At 44.9% G+C, this 27,786-nt stretch overlaps 1 protein-coding gene across 2 annotated transcripts in view; it reads right to left on the bottom strand.

Annotated features, from left to right (window-relative positions):
• Nucleotides 1–5,659: 5,659 nt before the first annotated feature.
• The window catches only part of PLDP1 (phospholipase D P1), a 117,588-nt gene continuing 95,461 nt past the window's right edge, over nucleotides 5,660–27,786 (bottom strand). For both annotated transcript variants that reach the window (XM_087380233.1, XM_087380234.1), the window contains exons 17-20: nucleotides 26,981–27,112; nucleotides 24,110–24,175; nucleotides 6,317–6,378; nucleotides 5,660–6,214 (exon numbers count right to left, since the gene is read on the bottom strand). In XM_087380233.1, coding sequence (XP_087236359.1) covers nucleotides 5,974–6,214; nucleotides 6,317–6,378; nucleotides 24,110–24,175; nucleotides 26,981–27,112 — 501 coding nt within the window. In that variant the 3' untranslated portion in view covers nucleotides 5,660–5,973. The remainder of the gene's footprint in view (nucleotides 6,215–6,316; nucleotides 6,379–24,109; nucleotides 24,176–26,980; nucleotides 27,113–27,786) is intronic.

Below are 27,786 nucleotides of genomic sequence, written 5' to 3'. Positions count from 1 at the left end.
TTCCTGTATGTGACAATGATGAGGATCATAGAGCTAATGATCCAGGAGCACAGGTGGATGTTGATGTCATGGCTGAGGCCTGACAGCTTATACTTTACTCCGCTTTTTGGTTTGACTGTACATATCTTCTATGTCTACTTCAATTACTTGCATCACATACAATGTTTAGGGTCTTTGCAATGTCAATAAGTGGAGACTTTTTTGGCATTATGTACATAGAATGCATCCCGATGTGATCTCTTTACAGGAACACAACCAACACTTCTTGGTTGGCCAGCAAGGCCACTATGCTGGTTATGATATTTTTTATGCTGGCACAATGCACTTTTCAGGGGTTTGCATGCTGGTAAAACATGATATACAGCCCACGGTTGCTTACAATGACCCTCAGGGTCGATGGATGGTGATCAAGTGCACCTGGCAAGTTGATCTCTATGAAATTGCATCTGTTTATGCCTCACAAACTTCTGCGACTAGAGCTCAAATGTGGGCCTCTCTCCAACAATATCCATGGCTGTCCAATGCTTTCTTGTGTGGAGACTTTAACAACTCGCCTGCCACTCAAGACAATACTACTCATCGCTCTCACATGATCCCCACTGAGTTTCGACATTGGGAAGATATGCTTTCATCTGTGCATGCAGAAGATCTATGGCTCTCAACAAGAGACACAGATATGGGTTATACATATCATCACAATGCCTTTACTCATTACTGGGCTCGACTTGACAGATGGTACTTGCTCCATGCTCAGCAGTATGCTGATTTTACATGTACGTTACGGGTTGATCACTCACTCTTGCTATCTGATCATTTTCCAGTATGCTTGACATTATCAATAGCACGTCTGACAGATGATATGCCTTTTTTTGGTCGTCGCCTGCTCCATGTTAATAGTGCTTATTTGCTTCATCAACAATTTCAGAACATGGTGAGAGTGGCTGTCCGTCCCCTCCTTTTACATGCTCAGGAAGATATGGATTTTGCATGGATCAGTTTTGCTCTCCGCTTACAGACTGTTATTCAAGACGATGGACGGAGTTACATGGGAAACCTCAGGCTTAAGTTGAAATGGGCTCAATCTCACAAGCAGCAAATGGATGCAATCAGTTCTCATAGGCAGCTTACCCCTTCTGAACAGGATTCTTGCGCCTATGCGGTTCATATCATCCACCAAAATGATCTTCGCAAATTAAAGAAGTGGCAAATCCGAGCTCGCATGAAACCCCTTTTAGATAAGGGCTGCTCCTCCAAAGCTTTTTTCAAAAGTCTCCATGCTGATAGGAGAAAGGAGGATATTTGCAGGATCAAGAAAGATGATGGTACCTGGACCACTTCCAAATCAGAATTGGAATTGCAATGTTCTAGTCATTTTTAGCATCTCCTCTCTCTTCAGCCTGATCATTTGATGCAAGTGAATGCAGCTAGGTCTCAATTTCTCATGCATGTCCAGCCCATATTGTCTCGGGAACAGGCCTATGCATTGGAGCAGCCTTTTATGCTTAGTGAACTGGATGATGCCTTGAGTCATCTACGCAAAAACAGCTCTCCTGGTTGGGATGGATTGACTGTTGAATTTTTCCGTGCATTTTGGGGTGATCTCAAGAACACTCTTCTTCTAATGATCAATCATGCTTGGGCAGAACAATCTCTTCCTCCATCCTGGAAACATGGCCTAGTAAAATTGATTCCCAAAAAAAGGTTATGTGAGACGATGGCTGATTGGCGGCCTATATCTCTCATGCCTGTCATTTACAAACTCATTGCTAAAATGATTGTCCTCCAGGTTCGCTTCTCTTTGCAAGCAGGACTTCATCCTAGGCAGTCTGGGTTTGTCCCTAGAAGGCAGATCACTGACAATATCTCCAATGCCCTACTTGCAATTGAGTATGCCAAATACTCTAAACAAGATGTTCTCATTCTGCAAGTAGACATTGCGAAAGCATTTGATACAGTCCATTGGGATTTTATCTCTCAGACTATGCATAAATTGGGATTTGGCCCTCGGCTTGTCCACATCATCTACTGGCTCTATTCTCAGGCCACGGCGCAGTGCTTGCTTGGTGGTGGGTTGTCAAGAACCTGGACTATGACCCGCTCAGTGAGACAGGGTTGCCCTCTCAGTTCCTTACTGTATGCCATTTCTACCCATCCGTTACTGTTGCATATGGACTATCTTGCAGACACAGGACAGCTTCATGGCTTGCAAATCCCAAGGGCACAGTCATTTCTTGCACAGGCATATGCTGATGATTCATACTTTATGCCCAGGAATTCTCAAAGTGACCTTTCTCATTTAATGCACACGCTGAACGACTTTGGCATAGCTGCTGGACTGCACATCAATTTCCAGAAATCAAAACTTCTAGCTTTGAAAGAAGCTGATTGGCATGCACTTCTCTGGCCAGGCCACATTATCTCTTCCCATACTATTGTCAGGCATCTAGGCTACCCCATTGGCTGGAATATTACCCCGCATCAACAGCTCAAATGGGTGCTTCAAAAGATTAACAAGAAGCTGGAATACTGGCATTTGTCCACTTGGCCTCTACATGTTTGACTTCGGATAGTACAGTCCATCATTATGGCATATGTGCAATTTTATTTGCCTCTTCTTCCCTGGTCTTTCAAGCATTTGGCTTCCTATATGTCCCAGGCTATGGAGATATTTTGGAAAAGCAAATCTCATAAAAAGGCCTTGCGACTACTACCTATGCAGTCCATTTGTTCACCTAAGACTCATGGGGGGCTGAATATTCTCAATCTCCAGGTTCATATGTTGGCAAGAAAGAGCACTATGATTGCTGATTTTCTTCAGCAAAAACAGCCATGGGCTATTATGTTAGCAGCTATGTGTGGAAACATGGCGTCTCATGCATATGGGCATTGGATTACAGATCACTGGGAAGCAGTCATGTCCACATTTCAGGGGAAAATTCCTGGTTGCCCTGTTTCTTCTGCTTTTATTCATGATTGGAAGAGAATTCTCTCATATGCAAAATGGACAGGTGCTTCTTCTCATCATGGTAATTCTTTTCGATTGGAAAGCATCCATTGGAGCAAGGTGTTTGAATTGCCTCTCGCTCTACAGGCACCTATTAAAGCATACAATCTCATGAAATTGGGCGTCAAATTTGTTGGTGATGTTGTGGATCAACAAGGTTGTATGCTTTCATTTCCACAAGCTTGCAGGACATTCTCCTTTGGCCTGCATCATAGGTCCATTTGGAGAACACTTTCAGCTATGTTGCAGCCATTTGTTCCAGTTCCTCCACTGTTTGCACAGGACAGATTAATGGACTGGAATTTGACTTCTTTACCTCCGGCTACCCATACGCTCTCAATGCACAATCTGACCTCTTCGAAGGTCTACAGATTTCTTCTTCCACCGCCATGGATTGACAAGCATGCCAACACTCTTTGGAATTTGGATAGGCCTTTATCTTGGTGGCAATCACGACTCATGAAAATCTGGAAAGCCAAATTGCCATTGAAACAGAGGCTTTTCTTTTGGAGATGTATAGTGGGAGCCTTTTCCATTGGGGTTAAATTGGCAGCACGCCGCATTGCTTCCCCTTCCTGTCCCCATTGCTCTCATCATTGCGAGACAGTTCCTCACCTATTATGGTCTTGCCCACACTCCCGCATACTGATCACTCATGTTTCTCATTTGCTGCAGCTTCGGTTTCCCTCTATCAGATTTGGGAAACTCTTCTGGATCTTTGGATGCCTCTCATCTCAGATGTCTCCACTCCTCTTCTTTTACTGGACTCGCTTTTGGGTACTACGGACCATTTGGACACAGAGACTGCATTCTAGGATGGGTCAACATTTTCCTCAGGCATATATTTTCTTTAGAATGTCCCTCAAGCAATCCTTATATGACAGTTTTGCTGCAAGGGACTTGGATGCCACTAGCCTTGAAGTGTTCTCTACCTGTTTTTGAGTTCTTCCATTGGGCTCTTTTTTTGAGTCTCATGTCAGTGAGTGGGAGACTTCCCATCTTGTAAATTTATGATAATATAAATACACTGGATTTTACCCAAAAAAAAAAAAGTGTGTGTGTGTGTGTGTGTGTGTGTGTGAGAGAGAGAGAGAGAGAGAGAGAGAGAGAGAGAGAGAGAGAGAGAGGATTATGGCCACTTTGGGCTTTAATAGAAAAACATATCCCTAGGAGGAAATCGAAAGGGGCAAGGGAACTAAGGGAGATCATGTTTAAATGAACATCTAAAGCAAGAAAATGCAATCAAGTGAGATTGAAAACTTGGATGCGAATAGCAAAAGTCGGTTAGTGACACTCCTCCCCCCAAAAAAACAAGGTGGGAATCCTACCAAGGCTCTATCTATAGGTGTAAGCGCTAGTGTACATTATGCATAAATGTATGCAATGAAATGGTCTCTCCATTATGTGAATGAGTAAGTTGGTGGTTCTTTGAATTCTAAGTTAAAGCGAAAGTAGTCCATTATGGTTTGTAGATTTGTTGATTGTGGTGATTTTTGAGAGGTATCTATGTTGAAGTCACCACTACGGCCTTTCTTTCAACAAGGTGGCACAATCACTAAGTCCCCATTTAGAGAAAGTATAAAGTAGCTCGGATAAATACTAATTATAAAAGGGAAACCAAAGGTGTAGGTAGGAAAAAGAAAAATGCAAGTAAAGATAAATGAATATGAAAAAAGGTAGATAAGTGAAAAGAGAGGAGAAAAAATATGAAAGAGGGGATAGGCCATTAAATATGAGTGGGGACGTGGCCATTTTAGCAAGAGGCCCTCGTTTCACATGCTTTTAATAAAGGTGGTGTCAGAAGCTAAATGACAAAATAATTCACTAACTCTCATATAAGGCCAAAAACTTAACCCACACAAAGTGACAAAATCATTTAGGATCCTCACAAAAAGATAAAAGCCTAAACCTAAAACACATTACAATGGCCTAAACTAACACTAATCCTAATATTAAACACCCATTAACATGCCATTAAAAGGGTCAACTTGACCAAATGAACTAACTTCTAAACAATGAACCCGATTAGCAAAAAACTTCTCCATCCCTAGCAAGGCCAAAAAGGATTCACAAGTCCAATACAACCACATGGCACGTTTTCAAAATAAATGATCCTGACTTCATCTATGCCTCATCACAACTCACTATTATATGCATATGGCACAACACATTAAGAATTGGAGCACCAAAATCTATCATCGGACATCGTACTCCATGGCTAGACACCCTAAAACGCATCTCCTTGAACAATATGTTTTTGGTATCCATCTTAGTTGTCCACGTTGTAAGAGACATTCTTGAGCATAAAAGGATACGATTAGTGGATCTCTATTTAGCGCATCCATAATTAATCCTTTATCTTTAATCATCAAAGATTACTGTAATGACCTTAAATCTTCCCAAGAGGTTGGTTCTTGTGAGTTTGCTTGTACTCACCTTGTTGATGAGGGTTTGATCTTCATGGAACGAAATCCATTTATGTTAGGATTGAAGTCAATATCCTTTTCTTAAAAAACATTACCGTGTCTTAGATATGTTAAATCTAATGCTTGTTTGAAGGTATTCCTGCAGTCTTAAAATTCTGAATTCCAGGACTATGTATAATTCTGTAATAGAATGCTGATGTCTTACATTAAAGGTTCACTATGAGTGGCTCTTGCTTGAATAAATTAGTTCAAAATGTAAGAACAATGTACATAAGCTCCCCATCTGATCTTCACACATATTGGCATTAGAGAAATGGATTCAAATAAAAGCTACCTAAACTTAACCCATGACAAAAGGAAAAGGATTAATACGTCAGAGGCCATGTTGCCAATATTGGAATTATAAGTTCACTAGATAATTACTTTCACAGTTCACCTCCAAGACAAAGTCAGCCTTCCTTAGGAAGCACCGCTTGTATTGGACTTTGATCAAAAGAATGGAAAGAATGGGCTAAAGATACACTAGACATGTATATCACTGTCCTAATGGAAAACTTGAGCTGAAGCATAGTACTCACTTTCCTTAAATACAGGCCTTAGATCTTCATCTTGTAAGAATTGCAGTGGGAAGCACACCAGTAGCCCCTGAATTGCATTAATAGACAAATGATTGTAAGAAAATCCATTGGCATATTCTGGGGACTCTTCAATTGCCATGCCCAAGTCAATTGTGGTAAAACCAACTTTCTCCTTTTCCTTCGCTACTGCTTGCCGCAATGCTGTCCTGACATAATGATCACAATCAAAGAATTTATCAGGATATAAATTCATCATGCACACAAGATGGCAAGAATCTTTTTACATGTAGGGTCAATCACAAGAATACCTGGAATGGATGGAGTTATTGGGTATACATCCAAAAATTTTGTCATATATAGCTGTATTCATCTGCATCACAAACAAAGTTCCAGACCATTTCAAGTCAGATGACACAGAACAACAAAGCACAGAAAAATGAATAGACAGAGGGATAATGACAACAAGCCAGATGACCCATGTCCTTGTCATCACGTAAGACATGAACTGTTCATTCAGCAAACATCAAATACTCTTATTGTATGAAATACTTTCACAAATGCCCAAAGAAAGCGTACACCTTGCCTGAACTCTCAATTACTAGGGCTGTATATTGGCAGAATTAAACGCATAAATATAGTTTAGGGCAATTTACTAATCAATGTATTTTCTGTTCCCTGTCATTACATAAGGATTACGTCTAAGAAGAATATGAAATGCTCATTCCAACAAGCATTAATTACTCTAATCACAAATGCTCAGAATGTTTAATTAAAAAGGACACGTCGACACACCATCTGTGCTGTCAATTATCAGGGCTGTATTGGCAGGATATCTTAGCTAAGACAATTTAATAAATAATGTACGAGTCCTACAGCACAAAAGCATCCATGGGAAGCATCTGCTAGAGCAAGCTAGGAGACCACAGCCAATAGAGACTTTTGCATGTATGCATGGATAATGGTAATGGCATGGTCCCTGGGATAGGGCAAAATCTGAAATCAATGAATTCCCTTGGATGAGAACGAGAGGACTGCCGTAGGATTTGTTATTACAATTGGTACAGATCCACCAGGATGCCTAAGCATTAAAGTGAGTCCGTGCCATGAGTATAGGACCTGTGCCTTTAACACCTTGTGTGTAAGAAGAGTCTAGAACGCAGACTTGGATTGACCATGGATTGTGTCATACTGCTAGTAGATCATTGGCCAGCTCTTCCTTTGAGGGTTTTGTACTTGAAACTACATTTATACGTTATGATTCAAAGACAGTTTAGGGTGAAACAAAATTCCGGTAAGCCTCGGCGTTTCATTTTGGTATACCTCATGATCACAAATATATCAAGAGAAAAGGGATCTCTATATTAAATGAATTCATAGGCCTGAAACCCTCTCTAAAGAGGCAATGGAAGGACTAGAGCTAGGCATTAAAAAATCTAGTGGTCCTCTGCCTCCACCTTTTGACCATCAGACACAAGCACTATCTGCCATCACATGAGATCGCTCCTCATCCTGTCTCGGTCATGACAAGACTCCATACTAATCATTTACTTACTACTAAAGATTTTCTCTTTGTTATCCATAAATTAATTATTTTGACCGGTAGGCAATCTGCATGTATACCCATATGTAGGCTGGTCAATATATGAAGCCATCCTCCACTAAACAAAGGTGATCTCCATACAACTGCTGCTTGGTCCTCGAGTTGTACACTTTCAATAAGACTAAACTACTGATCTTGTTCACTTCTTGCCTGGATAAGCGTATGGTTAGGAAATCTAATGACCTATGGTCAAGCACAATCATATAATCCGTGCAGTCTGCCTGCACTACCTGTACTAAGGCAGACACTGCCACCCCTGAAAATCTACTCAAGTCTATTGTATTGAGCCTCTGCAAATATGTGAGAACCTAAAAGGCCACATCGAAGTAGAGTATGTGATATCCAAACTCTACATGCATGAACTACAAAAGTGTGGCCTTATTTAATATAAGATGATGTAGCATCCTGGTCTATAGACACTCCAGATTACCCTCATTAGTGATTGGGGTCAAATAGGTAAAGCTCCATCTGAGGGTCTTGTAATTGTGTTTGGAATAACTGATGTTCTAGCCTCGTGAGCAATGCACACCCCTTGCTAAGCTTAGCAGGTCCCATGGTAAGGACAGTTGATCTGATTGAGTCAAATAGTTAAAGCTTCACCTAAGGTTCTTGTAATTGTGCTTTGAATCATGGATGCTCTAGCCTTGTGAGCAATGCCCACCCCTTGGTAAGCTTAGCTGGTCCCACGGTAATGACAGTAGAACCCCAAAGTACATATATGATGAGACCACTGTCACTGCTTGGCTTGGAACTTTGTTTGCAACAAGTTCCTACCTCTTGCCTCTACTCTTTTTTTTCAAAGAAACCTCTTGCCTCTACTCTTGCAGCACTCCAAGGACGAAGAAAAAGAGGAAGAACCACAAGAATTCGTTGAAGTTCCAAAGCACTGGGGCCACTATGACAAACACTTCCAGCGAGAAAGGAGAGACTTCCAAATGGTACGTGCGCACGTTGGAGGAGTCTACCACATCAATTGATAATTTTGAATCTAACATAGATGCTCTTCAAATGCTCTCCAAAGACTTTGAATCTAGCATAGATGCTCTCCAAAGATAGTAAATTGGACCGAAGCAATAGTCTAGAGCTTAGACATTGTTGAGAGAGAGTGCTGGCGAATCAATGCTTGACCCTATGGACACTCACAAGGGTTAGATGCTCTATTGTAAGGCCTGTAAATGAAAAGAAATAACATGTAATACCATAGGAAAAATATGGTATCAAATGTCCTGCCATCTACTAATTTGATGGAGAAGATGATGTGTGGACAACGGCATAGGCTGCCAAAACAGCCACAGATAAGGCTGGCTATTGATGTAATAACCTGGCATGATGATGGGTCATGTACAGCTGCAAGTCTGATTTGGAAGGTGACAGAAGGTGAATTTCTGTCCGCAGTTTGACCCTGATCTATTTTTCACTCAAAAATAGTGAGGTAAATATGCTTTTTTGTCCTCGCTTTTTGCAATTCTGAGAGTACCTTGTCCATCTGCAGGATGTAAGGTTGGCCCAATGGAATGGGGCCATCAAGGCACCTGATGATGCATTCAAGCTTGCACCCAAACCCGAGGAAAATACCTCATCAGTCCAGGACTGCAGTAATAGAATGAATGATTGTATCACCTTGTGCATGGAAAGGATGATCATCCTCATGGAGACATGGGATGCCATAGGGGAAGAAAATGTGCGGCTCTAAAGAAACGTAGAACAGCAAACTTCCAACCTCAAACCACCGAGGTGAAGATGGAAGAAATGCAAAAGGGATGGGTCAGGACACTTGATTTAGAGACTCAACTGTTTGTAACAACAAAATGTAGATCTGGAAAAGAGTTTAAAGGAATTGCAGAAAGCTCAGGGGTAAGTCAAGGGTTCCGAAAAAATGGGGGCCGAAATAGATGCCGAAACGGGACAGCATGGCTGCTGCATGACAAAGAGGCCAAAACATGGTCGGATGTGGTAAACAAACATAAACCCTGAAAGGTAATTCAATAAACTTTTGAGGAGAAAAATAGGAGGCAGAAATCTTTGAACCTGACAATAATTGGGCGAAACGAGGATACGATCAGCTCCATTAAGACGCCAAGGATTTCCTAAATGCCAAGTTTGGAATTGTCGGAACACAAATTAAGAATACATGGAGGGTAGGGCAAGATGATTCACACCAAAGCCTCTTATCAGCAAACTCGAAGATGCTCACGATGTTTACATCAGTGAGGCAATCACCCTTATGTAAATCGAACAAAGAAAAGAAGGCATAAAGAGGGTCATAGAAGCCAAGGAGACGGGAAAGTGGGTGGTATGCAATGACAGGAGGTCATTGAACCAAAGAGCCAGCGTAAAAGGCACCAGGTCATCACCTAGAGAGCAGCAGATCTACAGGCTATGCACATTGGCAGAGATGGAGACAGAGGAGTACTTCCTATGCACTTGCCCCGTCTACTATGAGACCCAAGGACGGTGCCACTGCCTCTTTTGGGTTCAAGCCACTCTCCCGGCTGATCCACTTCCATGACCAAGTCTGCATTGGCCTCTATTTCATGGAGATGAGGTGGCACACAGAGACCTTATTGCAACAGATCAAACAATAGGAGCTGACAGTACCATAAAAGAAAGATCCAGCACAGTGACACGTCACCGACTTCTACATTGTAGTGATGATATAATGATGGCAATTAGACATTATTACGATGGCCACATGACATCATTAAGATGCCATCGTAATAATGACATCATTGCATCATTACGATGCCATTGTTATATGATACATCGTATTGAAGGCATCATAATCATTACGATGCCATTGTAATATTAGAATGCCATCGTTATATGATACATCATATTGAAGGCATCATAATGATCCCATCAATACGACGCATCATTGTGATGCCCAAGAAGGTATTGCATCGTATTGAGGGTATTGTATTTCATTACGCCATCATTACAATGCCCAAGTGTCATCATAACACGTGCATCCTAATGATGCTTTCAAGTCAGCCCTAGGACACATTGGGATAGAGGAGGAGGCAATAGTCGACATGATGGCACCATGGATTAGCAAAAAGAGACGGCACTGAGCGGCGAAGCCACCAACACAAAGACCACGCATGGATGTAGAGGCTGACCACAGCACGCAACGAATAGAGATACAAGCTATCGCTGCTCTACTCAGAGGAGACTGCCCAAGCTGAGCTGTCACTCTTGATATGGCCCACCGGATACAAAGATCACGGAGACCACGCCGCCACCACCACAGCGAGAGACGGCTCAACAAACATAGATACGAGACATCTTTGCATCTCATTGGAGAGCCACCATGGCGGCCGGATATGTATTTGGAGCACTAGCTTTGCACGTCTGAGTTTTGAGATTATTAGCTTAGCACTCAGCAAGGGCCTTAGCAAGCCCTTTGCTTCAGCCCACTGCGGCTTCTATGAGGTACTTCTTAATTGTGCTTTGTCTCATAGGACCGTGAGGCCTCTTGAGGACATTCATCTCTCTCTCTAATTTTATTCTACGGCCATCCCACCGGTCGCTAGGTCCTCCATGATATTGGGCCGGCTTTGCTTTGTACTTTGATGATATGACTCTTATTCTTTATGGATATGTATGATGTAGTACGTAGTTTGGGTGTTGATTCTCACTTGGTAGCTCTACCCTCTCAGCCTATCTTATATCAAGTTTCTCACAGTCTCATAGACCCATCGGTCTTCTGAAGACTTTAATAAACTCTCTCTCTCTCTCTCTCTCTCTCTCTCTCTCTCTCTCTCATGATCAGATGACTTCTGGAGATGCATATCCCAAGAGACATGGTATGGACAGTGATGAGCTTATATGAGTCAGTCAGATGTAGAGTGTGTGCCCTTGGAGACCTATCGGACTGGATTGAGAGCACTACAAGAGTGAAACATGGATACCCTCTCTCACCGACATTATTTGGGCTTTCCATTGATGAGAACACGACTTTCATTGACCGCCTCGGAGGCGAAGGATCATTATTGGCTGACCTGATGATAAATGCATTGCTGTATGTCATATGCATACTCCTCCTATCTTCTTCAGCAGTGGGCCTACAACGACACGTAGAGGCTCTCGAGGAGTTTTGCAGAGAGAGAGATCTAACAGTCAACCTTGGGAAGACCAAGGTTCTAATTTTCAACACCTCACGTGTGGTTCTTCACGAGGGGAGCCAGTGGAGATTATACAGTCATACACTTACGGACAATCTTTGTAGGTCCATCCTTCACTATGACTCATGCAAGCCAAAGCACGACTTACATGAGGACAGGGAGCTCTCGATCGACTAGAGAGATTATGCTTTTAGGCACATTTTCACGATCCCCGACGAAGGGATGGCTATTCGACACACTAGTAAGACCGACGGCCATGTATGCAGCACCCTTCTACGGAGGTGATCTATCAGGGACTGAGTGGCAGCGCTTTGAAAGGTTGCAAGTGATGATGGGCTCCAGGATGATCCAGGGCAAACCCTATGTCCCCCATTAGATCATACTTGCAAAGTTCAGCATGACACCACTCCAGGTTGATGCCATCTTTCCAAAAGCCACCTATCTCCACAAGGTTTGGGCTCTACCTAGAGGGAGACTACTGAGATTGGCACTAGAGTCATCTATAGGCCTAGCTGAGAGGGGAGTTAGAATTGTTAGAAACATGGTGAAGGGAGATAGAGAGAGAGAGAGTTAGGATGTGAGGAAATAATGCTCAAATGAAGACATGACAAAGGCTTTCATTCATTCATCAAGTATGACAAGACAAGTGAAGTACAAGCCTTATGTAGGCTACTCACTCACACACAGCACCTAGTGCATATGGGATAAGTCCCATGATGACATGTGGCACTCACACACAGCACCTAGTGCATATGGGATAAGTCCCATGATCACACAAGATTCACAACGTCCTAGATCACCTAGTACTACACACTAACACTTCACACCAACACACTCTTTGACTATGATATCTCCAACACCCCCCTTCAGAGCAAAGAGGTGTGAGACCCAACACAGAAGAGTAGACCTAACCCCCCTCCACCGCAATACTGCAAAGAGCAAGTCCAACTATCCAACACCTCCCGTGTGATAGTGACTTCTTAATCAGCTTGCGACCGGCAAGGGCAAACCATCACTCGTCATCTCCCCTTACTCTGTATTGGGTGGTCAATACCATCAACCAAAGTAAAATACAGAGACGCAAGGAAGTCCTCTTGGTTAGGGACTTCAACGCAAGGACAGGGGCACGTCAAGTATCACTCCTTGCCAGACATTGACCTAGAGGATGCAGGTTTGTTGCGAGTCTTAGCGGACAGGCAAGCCCCTGTCACATCTTATGGGGGCAGGCATTGCTAGATCTCGGGAGGATGCATGATCTCATTATTTATAATGGTCTTGACAGATGGCCATCCTTGGGTGGTTTTACATGCTTTCCTCATGGAGGGGGCTCCAATGTTGTTGACTACATCATGGGCTTTGCCTCACGCATCACCAAGGCACCACTACCTCCTAGGGCTGACCACACCTATCTCTTCTCTTTCGTATCTCCACACCCCGCCTCGCAGCACCCTTCACTCCTCCGATCACCCATAGCACTTATCACGACATACATTTCGCCCGTAGTCTTTCACCTAGGTACTCAGCACGCCTTTATACACTCATTACATATATTGACTTCATACCCCTACTAGAGAATCGCGCTGCCCTGATCACCCATTCACTCCATGAGGCTGCACTTCACGCCTTCCCTCACACTACTTTCTCTACTCGCCCACCACCACTTGGGACCGTCCCTTACAACAGTTGGTATGACAATGAGTGTAAGGCTTTGCGCCACCAACTCAGATTCGAAAACAAACATAATCTTCCTACCGAACCTGACACGATATGTGAGTACCGTCAATTGGTTCGTAGGAAGAAACATGAATTTATCTGCCGAAACGAGGAGGAATTACTGAGCACTTTGTTTAGTGACAACTCTAAAGACTTTTGGTGGAGATTTCTAGAGAGACGGTCCCCTTCACTCTCACCGACACTAAAGTTTGGTATGATTATGCACGTACATTATATGACAGACTGAATCAACCCGCTCCTGACCTTTCACACATACCTCGTCCTACTTCCTGTACACTCTTCACTAAGGGGGGTGTCGAGGACGCTGTGATGAAGCTTCATAACAGCCGAGCGAAAGATCATGAGGGTCTATGCACTGAATTCATTGCATATGGGATTAACATCCTTGCCCCGATCCTAGCAAAGTTCTTTAATGAGGCTATTTGGCTTGGCTTCCCACGTACTTAGACTCTTAACACTATCTCACCTATCCACAAGGCAGGGGATCCCATGAACCGGGGAACTACAGGACCATTATGATCAGACATGTCATGTCCAAGATTTATGCATCAGTCACTCGATTCGCAGAGATGCGGGGGCTTAGAGCATATGGACATGCCGGGTTCCGACATGATCATGGGACCATGGATCGCATTCTCACGCTCAGATATATTACTATTCAATTGCTCCTATTCACTCCCTCTCGAAAATCTAATTAATTAGTCGATCCCTGAGCTCAATTCGTGACACTTATCGCAAGCGTATCATAGGGCTGCGCTTAATCACTCCCGCCATCTCTGATCCCTTGCCTCTCACTCCTACAGCTCTTCGCTCCCCGCTCCATCTCCTCGCTCGATCTCCCCTCCTCCTCTCTTCCTCTTTGCCCTCCTGCCCTAGGGGGGCTGGTCTATCTAGTGGTGCGCAGAAGCTTCTCGAGAAGTTGCAGGTGCCAGAAGAATCGAGCTGCAAGTGCCAGAAGAATCGAGAGCTGCAGCTGCTTCCGAAGAAGTCATGAGCGGACAGATTAATCAAGAGGCATTAATTTACAAGCATACTTTAATCGCCGCCAATTAACACCTCAACCTTACCTTAATATCTATCTTCTTTCAACGCTCGCGGCAACTAATTAATGGATTTTCTTTTTTTGAACATTGTGGGCACCTATTGAGGAGGCGAGGGCACAAAGGAGGGTTTATTATTGCTTTATGGATTTCTGCAAAGCCCTTGACATAGTTCCTAGAGCCTGCTTCATCAGGCATTTGCAAGACTTGGGTTATGATCAGGAGGTTATCTGGGCTGTTATGGCACTCTATGAAAGTCTCAGGCAGAAAGAAAGAAATTTTATTAGAGTCTTTGGAAGACCGATGGGTCTATGAGACTGAAAGAAACCTGATACAAATCACAGTAAGGGTGGAGCTACTGAAACGAGCATCATCACCCGTGCTGAATCCTAAGTCTGATCATACATAATCAAATACATCTGGATGTAACAATGAAAAGAAAAGGACTGGAGCGGAGCGGAATCTTCCGTATGTCTGTCCCCCTCGCTGGTGCATAGCCGGTGATGGGATGCTAGTGCCCGTCAAGGGATGCCGTGTGTCTCGGCCACCTGGACAAGGCTCAACGCAAGACTAGAGCCACCGTGAGTCCCGTGGGACGTATCCCGAGTCTAAACAATGACAGGAGGTCCCCCAGAGTGATCTATGTGTCCCCTCGATGTCTCGTGTGTCGTGCTACGATCGTCAGGTCGGAGTCTCTGTCACGTCGACGGCTAGAGACTGGACGATCAATGTCACTCGATGGGAAGAACTCTGTGATCCTGCTCTGAGAGGTGTCTGATGATGTGGCCAAGCCCTATCGCCTGATTAAGTACTCTCTATGTCGGACTCCCTCGTGAATGAAGGCCGCGAGGCATCTCTGATCTGGGTAGGCGAGGAATTTGGAAAGGAGCCTGGAGCCGTCACTGAAGAGGCAGTGGTAGCGACCTCGGATCTCGTAGTACACTGGGCACCTGAAAATAAAATGCTCCTCCGACTCAACCTCCTGACAGTCGCACAATACGCATAAGCAATGCTCCCTAGGAATCCCCTCTGCTCTGCCGCTCTCTATGCGGAGGCGGTGTGATGATACCCGAAACTGTCCGATGGAGATCCGTAGTGAGTGAGGCATATGAAGCTCAGTGTACCGCGGTGGTGTGATGAATGGATGGACAGGAGCTAGATGGACAGATGAGATTCAGAGTACGATTGGGTTCAAACAAGGATGCCCTTTATCACCCACCTTGTTTGGTCTCTACATTGATGAGCTTAAGGGAGTCATGCAGACACTAGGAGGGGCTGGATGCTCTCTTGCAGGCAGTCTAATTTAGATATTGCTCTATGCAGATGATGTGGTACTCCTATCGTCCCCTCTTTCCTATCGTCCTCAAAAGAGGGGCTCCAGAGACACTTAGATGCACTACAATCTTTCTGTGAGTCGCATGATCTGAAGGTCAACCTTGGTAAAACCAACTTCATGATCTTCAATACATCTCGAGTCACGATGCATCAGGAGTAATTTAATTTGACAGATCACCAGACGAGATTGTCTCATCATTTACCTACCCGCCACCGTCAGCCCTTCGCCTCAGACAGCAATTACCTCAGCCAACAACAAGCACACTAACCCTAATCCTGAGTTGGGCTAAACCCCCAACCCAACCCAAGGGTTAGGTTCAGCTAGGGGGTTCAACAGACAGCCAATTATGGACTGGCCTACCCTCTTCTCCAAGTCCCCCTCAACTCCTTCAACCTCCAACAACTCGGTACTCTACAGTTGCAGCCATGACGACACCCTCTCCTTATGCACGGAATTACCAACAAGAAGGCTCAAAACGACCCATCCTTGGGCAATAGGATCAGATTTTTTATCTGCAGCAGGCAGTGAGAGAGCTACGATTGGAACTGGCAAAAGTAAAGGCTCGAATTCACATTCTAGAAGGGCCTGGTAAGCAAACAGTAATTGATGAGGCTGTAAAATCTTGTAAGGATTCCCCCCTACCCCGCAGCTAGTCTCTACAGTCAAAGATCTTGTTCACATTGAAGTACAAACTGCTAAGAAGGAAGTGATTGTGGAAGTGGACACCAAAGCAAGTAAGTCTGATATTGAAGCAGAGATTAAAGAACACGAAGCTAGAAGTGATAATGCGCTGAAGATTAGAATAGGGGGACTCCCAGAAGATTGGTACAAAGAGGACACATATAGTGAAATATTGACAAAGATCAAAGCAAGCTTGCCCAACATTGAATGGGTGGATGATGATGAGCAGGATGATGACGACTCCAAGCCAACTTCTATTATGCACTAAAAAGGTCATGCAATCCTTACACTAAAGTCAAAAGATATGTGGATCAAGCTCCTTCGACAATCTTACAAGCTGAAGGGTACCAAAGTATGGATAGCAGAGGAGCTTACATAGGCTCAACTCAAGAATAAGGCAACTGAATTAGCTAAAGTCAAGGCTGCCACAAAGGATGAAAAATGGGCAGAGTTTAAATCAAAACCAAAAGACTCTCAGTCTTAAACTAATGTATGGTTGTTTACTCTTTCAGACTATTATGTAGGTACTCTAAAATAATGTGGGTTGCTTTTGCATTCCTTGGGAGCTGGCCATGTGCCCTCCCTAAAGCAGATGTACTAGAGGGTTTCTTGCTGTCCCATAGACATTTTGGTCTTCAGTGGACGTTAATAGACTTTCTTTCTTGCTTTCTTTCTCTCTCTCTCCCTCATCATCATCATCATCATCATCATCATCATCCACCCTAATGTCCTGATGACGATGATGATGATGATGATGATGATGATGAGATTGATATGTAGTCGACCACTCACATGACTATGTTGTATTTAGTACTATCATTTTGCATTTTTGCATTTTGCATTCGTGTGGATGCTCGTTTAGTAGCTCCACCCTCATAGCTGGTTTGTACCAGGTTTTTCCCAGTCTCATAGACCCATCGGTCTTCCGAAGACTTTAATCTCTCTCTCTCTCTCTCTCTCTCTCTCTCTCTCTCTCTCTCTCTCTCTCTTTTCTTTTTTAATTTTAAATCTCTCTTCTCTTTGTCTCTCTCTCTCTCTCTCATCGCACATTGGCAGCGCTCGCCATCTCCCGCTTTTCAATGCTGCCAGTTTCCCGTAATTAAACATGGCCGACACCGTCGAGCATGTTACAGAAGTAGCAACAACAGCAACATCAATGGCCGCCACGACCGATATGCTGCACTATAGTAGAAGAGGACTTGCATCTTCTTCAAAGGACAGCGCAGTGCCTGCACTTGCCGCACTCCCAGTCGCAGGTACACCGGTTTCAGCTCCACTATCTCATCTTCCGCCCAGCGCAGTGCCCGCACTTGCCGCACTCCCAGTCGCAGGTACACCGGTTTCAGCTCCATTATCTCATCTTCCGCCCATAGCTACTTTGTACCCGCAGTTTTTTTCACCCCTCCCCTCTCAGGTTCCTTCTTCTCCTACCCCTTCTCCACCCCTCTTGCTCTCCCTCTCACAGCCCTCTGTCACCTCTTCCCCCCCTTTGTTGCCTATTTTACCTACTTTGCCAGAGGCTCCCTCCTCCTCATCCTCTCTACAGACTTTACCCATCCCCTCCTCTCCATCCCCAGTACCCGCTTTCTCTCCTCCTTTCCAACCTTCTCCTTCATCCCTGCTACCCACCTTACCGGTTTCCCCCCTTTCTCCCTTTCTTTCTCCTTCCATGCCTTGTGCTGTTTGTCCTTGCCGCCACATCCTACCAGAGCTTCAGCACTTTGAGACCCACCTCTGAGCTGCCCTTCAGATGCTTCACAGGAAGGACGAGACCATTTCTCTACTTACAGCTCAGGTTGCATCTCTTGCTAATCGAGTGACACAGCAGGATCGGGAGATCTTGTCTATTAGGACAGATCTTCAGGTCTTACAGGCGACTCATAGGACTCTTGCTGGAGAGATTCATGGACACACAGAGCGAGTGCAGCAGATCAAGACTCGCGTTCAGCACATAGACACATCTCCCACTACAGCAGTAGCAGCGGTTGAGGAGCGTTTGACCTCCCTTCAGACAGAGGTCCAGAGAGCCACAGAGTGGGTGGATGTCGTCCGCTGTCAGCCATCACAGCCTCAGAGATCGACTCTATCAGCTACATTGGCCGAGTCACAGCAGAGGGCCACAAAGGCCCTCAACATTCGCATTCGTGGTATCTTGCCCTCGGCGACAGAGTCCACGATGACACAGGCTGTGACCTTTGTCTCTCAGACACTGGGAGTACAGGATCATGGCATAGTAGGATCATATAGAGTCGGAAGGGATCGAACTAGAGAGCAGCCCCTCATTATCAGATTCAGAGATGCCCAGGCACGTCTAGCTGCCCTCAGGAGGAGAGGGACACTCAGAGACAACCCACAGATTTCCATGGACGAGGATCTGACTCAGATACAGGTTGAGGAGCGCAAGGCGCTCATGCCTCAGAGAGATGCAGCCCGAGCTCAGGGCAAGTGGGCAGTGATCAGGGATGGCAGACTCATCACAGGCACTTTGAGGCGTGCTCCCACAGTGCTTAGAGATGACAGACCAGCAAATATAGCCCCACCTCCACCTCCTGCTACGACCGCTTGATGGGACACACCACCCGTCAGATAGTCTACGCATCGCTGTATGGAACTGCAATGGTTCTTTTACAGCACAGCCAGGCAATCTACGGGGGGCATTCTTTGGGAGAGATATCATCTTTTTCACGGAGACACACGAGAGTCCAGAGAGACCTTTGCCACGAGTGACAGGGTATACATGGAGATCTGCCTTCAGGCAGCACACCCGAACATTTGGAGTGAGAGGATCTGGAGGAGTGGCCATTTTGTACAGAGAGCATCTCGATCGGATCATCACAGTGGAGAGAGCGGATTCACATGCCCGATTCTTGTGGGTACGCATCTGCCGCAGAGCCCCTCAGCGAGATCTTTTTATTGCAGTTTGCTACTTCCCCCCGGCGCAGCCGATCTATTCTTCCACTGGACCAAGCCAGTCCATATTTGAGGATCTCTCAGCGGACATTGCAGATTTTTCACATCGCGGAGAAGTCATCCTTTTAGGAGACTTCAACGCGAGGACCTCAGACAGACAGGCCCTCACTTATGACTTCATGGAGGATCCGGTCATACTCCCAGCATTTCACGATGATAGCCTCTGTCGGACTTCATCAGACTGCACAGTACAGCCCACAGATCAGGGACGTCAGTTACTGGAGCTCCTCACCTCGCACAGTATGGTCATTTATAACGGCTTGTCCAGGTGGCCACAGTCTTCCATGCCTACATTCTCTTCTGCTTCTGGGCGTGGTACTAGCGTGATCGACTACATCATAGGTCCCCCGACTCTAGTCCCTTCCATCCATAGCCTTACTGTTAGCCCCTTCATGCCCTCTGCCGACCATGCACTCATCCACTTTACTTTGACTAATGTCTCCCATGACCCACCCCCCCCTCGTTATCATGACCGCCAACCCTATTACGAGGTTCATTTCGACCACCAGTTCGATGATGTATATAGCCAGAACCTCAGCCGCCTACTCCGTCCTCATCTATTAGATGCTCTACCATCCACGCAGGACCGGTGGGAACTTGTACATACTTCACTCGTTTCTGTCGCTCACATGTCGTTTCCTGCCACATGTCATTCGTCTAGTCTCCCACCGGTTGGTCTTGTTCCTTGCAACGGTTGGTATGACGAGGAGTGTAAGGAACTCCGCAGGAAACTTCACCTTGAGACCAAGGAGAAGTCTCCCCTCCTTGCCGAAACCAAGAGAGACTACAAGTGGTTGGTTAGGCGCAAGAAACGCCAATTTCTAGCCCGGAATGAGGAGGAGCTGAGAAGCTTGCTTTTCAGCTGTGACTCCAAGGAATTCTGGAGAAAATTCCTCCGCTCGAAGTCTCAGAGCCCCCTCACAGATCCACGTGTCTGGTCTGCATACACTTCAGCTCTATACGATGTTCCAGATCAGCCAACCATCGATTTATCCCATTCCCCTAGGCCAGCTTCATCTAGTCTCTTCACACCAGAGAGTGTCCGTGCAGCAGTCCACCGATTGAAGAACAGGAGAGCTAAGGATCATGATGGATTGCAAGCGGAGTATGTAATCCATGGGATTGATGCCTTAGATTTTGTTCTTTCCCGTCTCTTCAATGAGTCTGTTTGTACAGGCCTACCACAGTCCGGGTTAGGCAATACCATAGTACCTATCCACAAGTCGGGGGACCCTATGGAGCCGTCGAATCACAGGACCATCATGATTGGCCACGTTATGGCCAAGATCTATGCATCGGTTTTGGAAAGCTGTATAAATGACCATGCCGAGATGACAGGACTCAGAGCCAGAGGGCAGGCTGGATTTCGCACGGATCATTCGACACTTGACCACATCCTCACACTCAGGGCACTAGTAGAGGAGGCGAAGTCACGAAGGCAATGGCTTTATTGTTGCTTCGTGGACTTCAGGATGGCATTTGACACAGTTCCGCGATTCAGATTGTTTCAGAGGATTCGCCAGATGGGCTTCAGTGGAGAGATACAGTGGGCTATCATGGCTTTGTATGAGAGGGTCACTGGTCGGGTTCGAACACGTGAGGGGCTCTCAGAGGAGGTATGCAGCACGATTGGGGTGAAGCAGGGTTGCCCGCTCTCTCCTACTCTCTTTGGATTATATATTGATGAGCTAGAGATGTTTATACAGATGACAGGCGGTGTGGGCTCTACTCTCTCAAGATCCTCCATTCCTATCCTCCTGTATGCGGACGATGTGGTTCTCATTTCCTCTACTGCTCAGGGCCTCCAGGCACATATTGAGGCACTCCACAGGTTTTGCCAGGACAGGGGGTTGACCGTAAACCTTGGCAAGACCAAGGTTATGGTTTTCAACACCTCTGATCGTATTTATAGCACGGATGAGTTTTGCTTCACATATGACGGACAGCCCATTGAGCTTGTTAGAGAGTACACTTATTTGGGTGCACTTTTCAGGGGACCGGTTTTCACCATGACATATGCAGCACGAGATAGGATTAGTAAAGGGTATGCTTCGTTGGCTCATCTTGAGCGTCAGTGTTTTCAGTCCCACTTTCAGCATCCCGATACGAAATCCTTGCTTTTTGATACATTGGTGAGACCAGCTGCGATGTATGCAGCTCCTTTCTGGGCAGGAGACCTCGGCACTGCAGATTGGAGACGAGTAGAGAGGTTACAGATCATCATGTTCTCTCGGCTCATTAGGGCCAAGGCTACAGTTCCGCACGAGATCATGCTAGCAGAGTTTGGAGCTACTCCCCTTGCATTGGATGCACCGTTTCAGTCGGTCATGTATTTGCATAGGGTTAGGGAGTTTGGAGACTCAGCAGCAGGCAGAGCTCGGTTGCCATGGTTAGCACTTGCATCTTCTATGGAGTTGGCACGATCTGGGGCCCGATACTGCTGGTACTTCAGACTCACTTGGTGGCTCACATCTCTTGGACTATGGATAGACTACCTCCCTTCCGATACAGCATAGATGCCCCTCATCTCGAGTTGACTCGCCACGAGCTTAGCCAGGTCACGAGAGCAGACTTGCTGCAGCTTCATACGTATCGCACTTGGATTTATCCCACGCAGCTTCCGACGAAGATGGCCACATATCGTGACCACTTCCTTCGGATCTCAGAGGATGGATTTGTCATTCCACCAGGCTATACAGGTATCCACATGTCCCACTCACTGAGGATTGCCCTTGGCCAGCTTAGAGTCTCTTCGCATCAGCTCGAGATAGAGGCTGGTAGGATGCGACGCATGGAGGATGGACGGCGACCAGGCCGAGAGACCAGGATCTGCCCTTGTTGCACCATGGGAGAGGTGGAGTCAGAGGAGCACTTCATTTGCAGATGCCCGCTATATTATGAGCTCAGAGGTAGATTCCACTGTCTCTTCACGGATGGCTTTGGACCTCTCTCACGAGTGATGGACTACGAGGATCAGCATTGCCTAGCTCTTTATGTCAGGGAGGCCACTATGCTTCGACGAGACTACCTCAGAGACCATCAGCACAGCCCCTGGGTGCAAAATGGGGGGATGAGTACAATATGCCAATGCAAAGATACAAGTCCAGGTGTCACGGAGTCTGAGAACCAAAATAATACTGGAAATCCTGTCCATCGACTTTGCCTCCTGCTATGAGAGTACAAATCTGAGCAAAGGTGAGGTGAGCGGCTGGTGGGGCGAGATCTCCATGAGTAAGTCTCCTCCGAAAAGCTGCCATCATCCTGGATCGTCTGGAGATGAAGCGACGAGTACGTCCCCTATGTAACAAGATCCTGCGGCGTCTACAAACCATCTCATATGTACATCCACAGGGTGGAGGCATGTGTCCTGTGTGAGCTCTGACCTCCTCGTGCTCCTCCTGGTCTCTGTCCTCTGGTATAGCGTGTGCCTGAGCTCTATCAGGCTGGGCTCTATCACGCTCCGGTCGGTTTCCTTGCATCTAGTTTACTTTGTATTTAGGCTCAGATTTGACATTATGTACTTTCACTTGCATTGTATTGTGTAGCACTTAGATGATATTCGACGATGCCTCTTCTTTGTGGCACGTTGATTTTGTGCTATCTTGTATGCAGAGTTCTTGATGTCCCATGGGCCCATTTTGGCCTTTAGTGGACAATAATAAACTTTCTTTCTTTCTTTTTCTCTCTCTCTCTCTCTCTCTCTCTCTCTCAGTGAAACGACACACCTGACAGAGGGAGGACGCACAGATCATGCTTGGAGACATCCTTTCCATGTTCAAGCCCAGGGCGGACGCAACCTATCCGACCTACAGGAGTTACCATGGCCCTTGTCGGACGCAAAGCCATAGCTAGGAGGCCACACCGGACCACACACACAAATAGCCGCAAATGCTCTATCACTGATCTTACACCACCACAGCCCTGCTAGCCATTGGGTCCTTCATGATCTTCCTTCTAGGGACCTCCAATATTGATGATGATGATGTTAATGTTAGGACTAAGTAGTACAGATGCTTTTATGACTACGTAGCATTTAGCATCTAGCATGCGTGATGATGCTTGTTTCAGTAACTCCACCCTTTCAGCTTATTGTATCAGTTTTCTTACAGTCTCATAGACCCATCGATCTTCCGAAGACTTTAATAAACTTTCTTTCTTTCTTTCTTTTCTCACACACGCACACACAAACCTTATTATTATCTTTGAAAGACCCTAAGGGTCTTTCGGGTACAAGCAGAGAGGCTAAGTGCTCCTTGAAGAACAAAAAAAAATATGGGGACAGAAGTAAGTTGTTGGTTGCATCATCTCATTTGGGTGCTAAAGAACATTGGAACTGCTTCCACATACACTATAGACCCGTCAAGGTCCATGGGACACAAATGTTAAAGATACAATAATAAAAAAGAAAACATATTCCTGTACTAATCAAATGTACTTCAAAATAGAAGACTTACTTCTCTATCTAACCAAACATTATTTGATATGTCATTGCCTAATTTTATAGGAGGAAAATTTCTACTTCTAGGTTGAAGAATGGGCGCAAGCAGGGGGGGGGGGGGGGGGGGGGAGGCGGGATGGGGAATATCGAGAGATGAGAAAAGGGGGGGAGGTTATACCTGTGCAGTTGTCATCCAAATGTCTCTATAGGTTGTCTCACAAATAGGGTCGACCACCAAATTCAGCTGAAACACATTTTCACTACAAATAATAAGAACCTCTACACCACAAAATTCCATAGCAAAAGGGTTGGTGCATATTAACTTCAAATAATGAATGAAGCACGTGTTTTCAAGCAAATAAACCATGAAGGGGAATGAGTATAAGAGTACATGGTTTCCTTTTATTGGACCTCTTACAATTACAGATCAAGTAGTAAGAGGCTCGTCTTTATTAAGATCCTTAGCATCGAATAACACTTAACCCCAACATTATATGTTGGTGGCACTGTAGAAGTATATGTACTCCAACCTCGAGAAATAAAGGGAAGTAGTTGTCTCACTAATCCCTACCACTTAGTTCACTCTGTTCTTTCTAGTACTACAATGCTCCTGAACTTTCCTCTTCCATGAGGTGATTTGAACCTAAAAATATCTACCTGTGGAGGCGCTTTGCATAAGGCATTTGACATGTTAAGGGCCAAAAGAGGCATGTCTCATGTTCAGCCTCACCTTATTCTTTTCTTATCCCCTCCTTTTGTTTCCTTTTACCTTTCTTCACACTTCTCTCCCCACTGTGCAGGAACTTGTCAACTTAACCAAAATGACCTGGAGGTTAGAAACAAAGGGCATGCATGGTCATAGGAAAAAATTGTGGTGCAAACTGTATCCGTAATATTCTCTATTCAGTTACATGCAGATGTTGTAGGCCAGTCACACAGCTTCCCCTCTTGTTCCCCTTAGAAGTTTCTACGAATTCCGGACTGCAGCTTCCACTGACCTACCTTGGCCGAAGATCAAGCCTTTGTCCCTCAGCACTTCGCAAGCCCGTGAAGAATGATTCATGTTCAATCACTAGAAGATAGTTGACGGTATGGCTACAATTGTGCATGTGTGTGCATGTATGCGAACTGCATGCGTGTGTATGTGTGTGTGATGAACCGATGCATTTGTAGCTACAACTTAAGAAATGTTGACTACGAAAAGAGTGAGTGAGTGAGAGTGTGCATGTGTGCATGTGTGTGTATGTGTGTGTTCTGAACTGATGCATTTGTAGCGTACAACTTGAGGAATGTTGAATAGGATTTGTGCATCTGATTACTGTGATTCCAATAATGTGAGAACAGTCACACATTCAAGTCCACAGGAAGAAGATTAAAATCACAATTGCATTCATGAGTGTGTGCGCAAATGAGCTGGATCATAGGGGGCTGGATGCATTTGGAATAAAACAAAACAGAACCCTTAGTTGTTTGTACCCCTGGATTAAATAGAAGTTACAACAAGATTTGGTTCGTACAAAAATCATCAATGCGTGATTGGCAAGGAGTCTGGTCTGGTATTGCTCGCTAAGTTAGGACTGAGCAAGTGCAGCTTGACTGCTGATTTCCCGGTCTACCAAAATGCCAGGATCTGCCAATATTACTCATCCTAAACATTGCTGACATGGTATTGAGAAATGTTGCTGAGGAATTTTAACTGATGTCGAGAAATGTTGCTGAGGAAAATTTTCCATTTGAAGCTTCAATCAAGGTTCGCTAGGAAAATCTTGTCCTGACTAGGCAATTCAACTGGTGGTCTGAGCTTTCTGGAAACCATAGACTCTGACTTGGAGAGCTAGGGAAGAGCCGCGGGGACAAAGGAGACGGTATGTAGAGGAAACGACTTGGTAGCTACAGAGGACTTGCTAGCAGGAAAAAGCTCAAGGTGATGGGAGTTGAGCAATAAGGCCCAAAGGAAGGAGCTAGCCGTATAGTTGCTGCCTTGTCACCCAATAATACCACGTTTTGCCTTGAATGATTCAAAGGAATCCTGAGAGCCGCCATGTGTAATGCCCTGCCTATGTCAATCCTTGCTGGCCATTCATTACGAGTGCAGTCCATTCCGAATCGCACTCATGGTCCACTATGCCTTTAAGTGTTGAAATGTGAGACAAATTTAGATCGGATCTGAGTCAGGGCACTCTCTTGTTAATGCTCTGTACGTTCAAAGATTCGCCGTTTATGTGACTCTTTCCACCTGGAAGCTTGACCAACCTAGACCTTTAATTTCTCCTTGAGGAAGGTGGCGATGGATCAGAGGACCACTACTGATGATCTGGCCTGAGCAGTCCTCTACCGAGCTACCGGCACCATTCTGTAGGCATCCAGCTACCAATGTGGGCTGTCTGTGTGCTAACTGAGAAACCAAGGCAATGCCCAATCTGATTGATCTCAAGGTGCTTAACTAGTTCCCCAGCCATCTAAATGATGTGCACTTGAAACACTGGCAATGCCTTTGCAATTCCCCATAGCTCTTTCTAAAAGAAAGTGCTGTTTATGCAAAAACGTGAATTAAAGATATCCAACAAAGAGCAATCCGTTTGATTCTCAGTTCAGCACAATACTCACAACAATATTCATTGTCCCACAATTTTTGAAGTTATTTTATTCACCTTTACAGCTACTTTAAAAACATCATCACGTTTAGATTTGAAGATAAACATCCAGAGTTGGATATCTACTACCTTGTGATATTGTCTACGTTCAAAACCATTTCCTAAGAAATAGTTTGAGAATAGCCTTCAAGGGTTTAACATTTCTTTATCAGATCTAGCTACAGAAGAGGAGAATATGGCCCAAAAGATATGAATAATAAGGTAACACATCCCATCTTCTGCATTAATAAAATTTTAACACAATGCTAACTCCAGAGAAAAACATGTTGACCAAACAAGTTATAGCAAATTCAAGCACCCATGACAGGCAATAGCAGATAGCGAATCTCTGTAGTATAGGACAATATTATATCACATGAGCTGATTCCTTCCAATGCAAATGAACCAAAGATCACCTCTGATTGGGGTAAACCCAAGTGTTCTGCCCAAAGGGACATCCGTAATGAGTGAGCAAATTTTCCAGCTTGCCAAGGCTTGCCATTCATGTAGGATTCAATGAACTCCTGATCTTCCAAAACAACTGCCACCTGCAGATACGCAATCAAACAAGCCACCAATTAGGAGAAAAGGACAAACCATCTATCATGCTTTAACTCTTCCAAAACTTGGTGCACTGTTTGCTAAAAAATATATACTTTTTACTCATAGTATATGTGTGAAAAGGAGACTTGATAGGTGAATCAAAATAGAGCAGCAAAATGTCAGCTCATCCATAACCATTAGACACAAAAAACCAAAGAGAAGTCCAAATGTTAAAGATCCAGAAACCAGCATCGCTTTCATTAACTTGCTCAAGTAGGTTGTGTGCAGAAACCAGTAACACTAGAGCTGGTCGATGTCCAAGGCACACGAGAGGACACATCATACTACAGGAATATTTCAGCCAAATTATTTTCTAAATGCCTTTTCCATGGACAATTACAGCTAGGAACACAATATCCTTTCCCCGACCTATAAAGGATCAGTTGTGGAGGACCATAATCGTTTACAATAAAATGTGTAAACAATTTTGAGCACCTACAAAGACCTACATGGATCCATTAAGAGATCACAAGTTCTAAATGACCCTCTAGTGAGTCGTGAGCCTATCCAATAGCATTAGTATAAACCCATCATGATGGATATGGACCCATTAGCACCCATAAATATATATTGGCATGAATAAGACCCATTAGAAACAACTTTCAATAGCTAGAACTCA

The sequence above is a fragment of the Dipteris shenzhenensis genome, chromosome 10, assembly GCF_047967505.1.
Source record: "Dipteris shenzhenensis isolate YYH24624 ecotype China chromosome 10, Dip_SZ_1.0, whole genome shotgun sequence".
In the NCBI taxonomy this organism is placed as follows: Eukaryota; Viridiplantae; Streptophyta; class Polypodiopsida; order Gleicheniales; family Dipteridaceae; genus Dipteris; species Dipteris shenzhenensis.
Note: the sequence above shows the minus strand (reverse complement) of the source record. Positions and strands in the feature narration are given on the sequence as shown.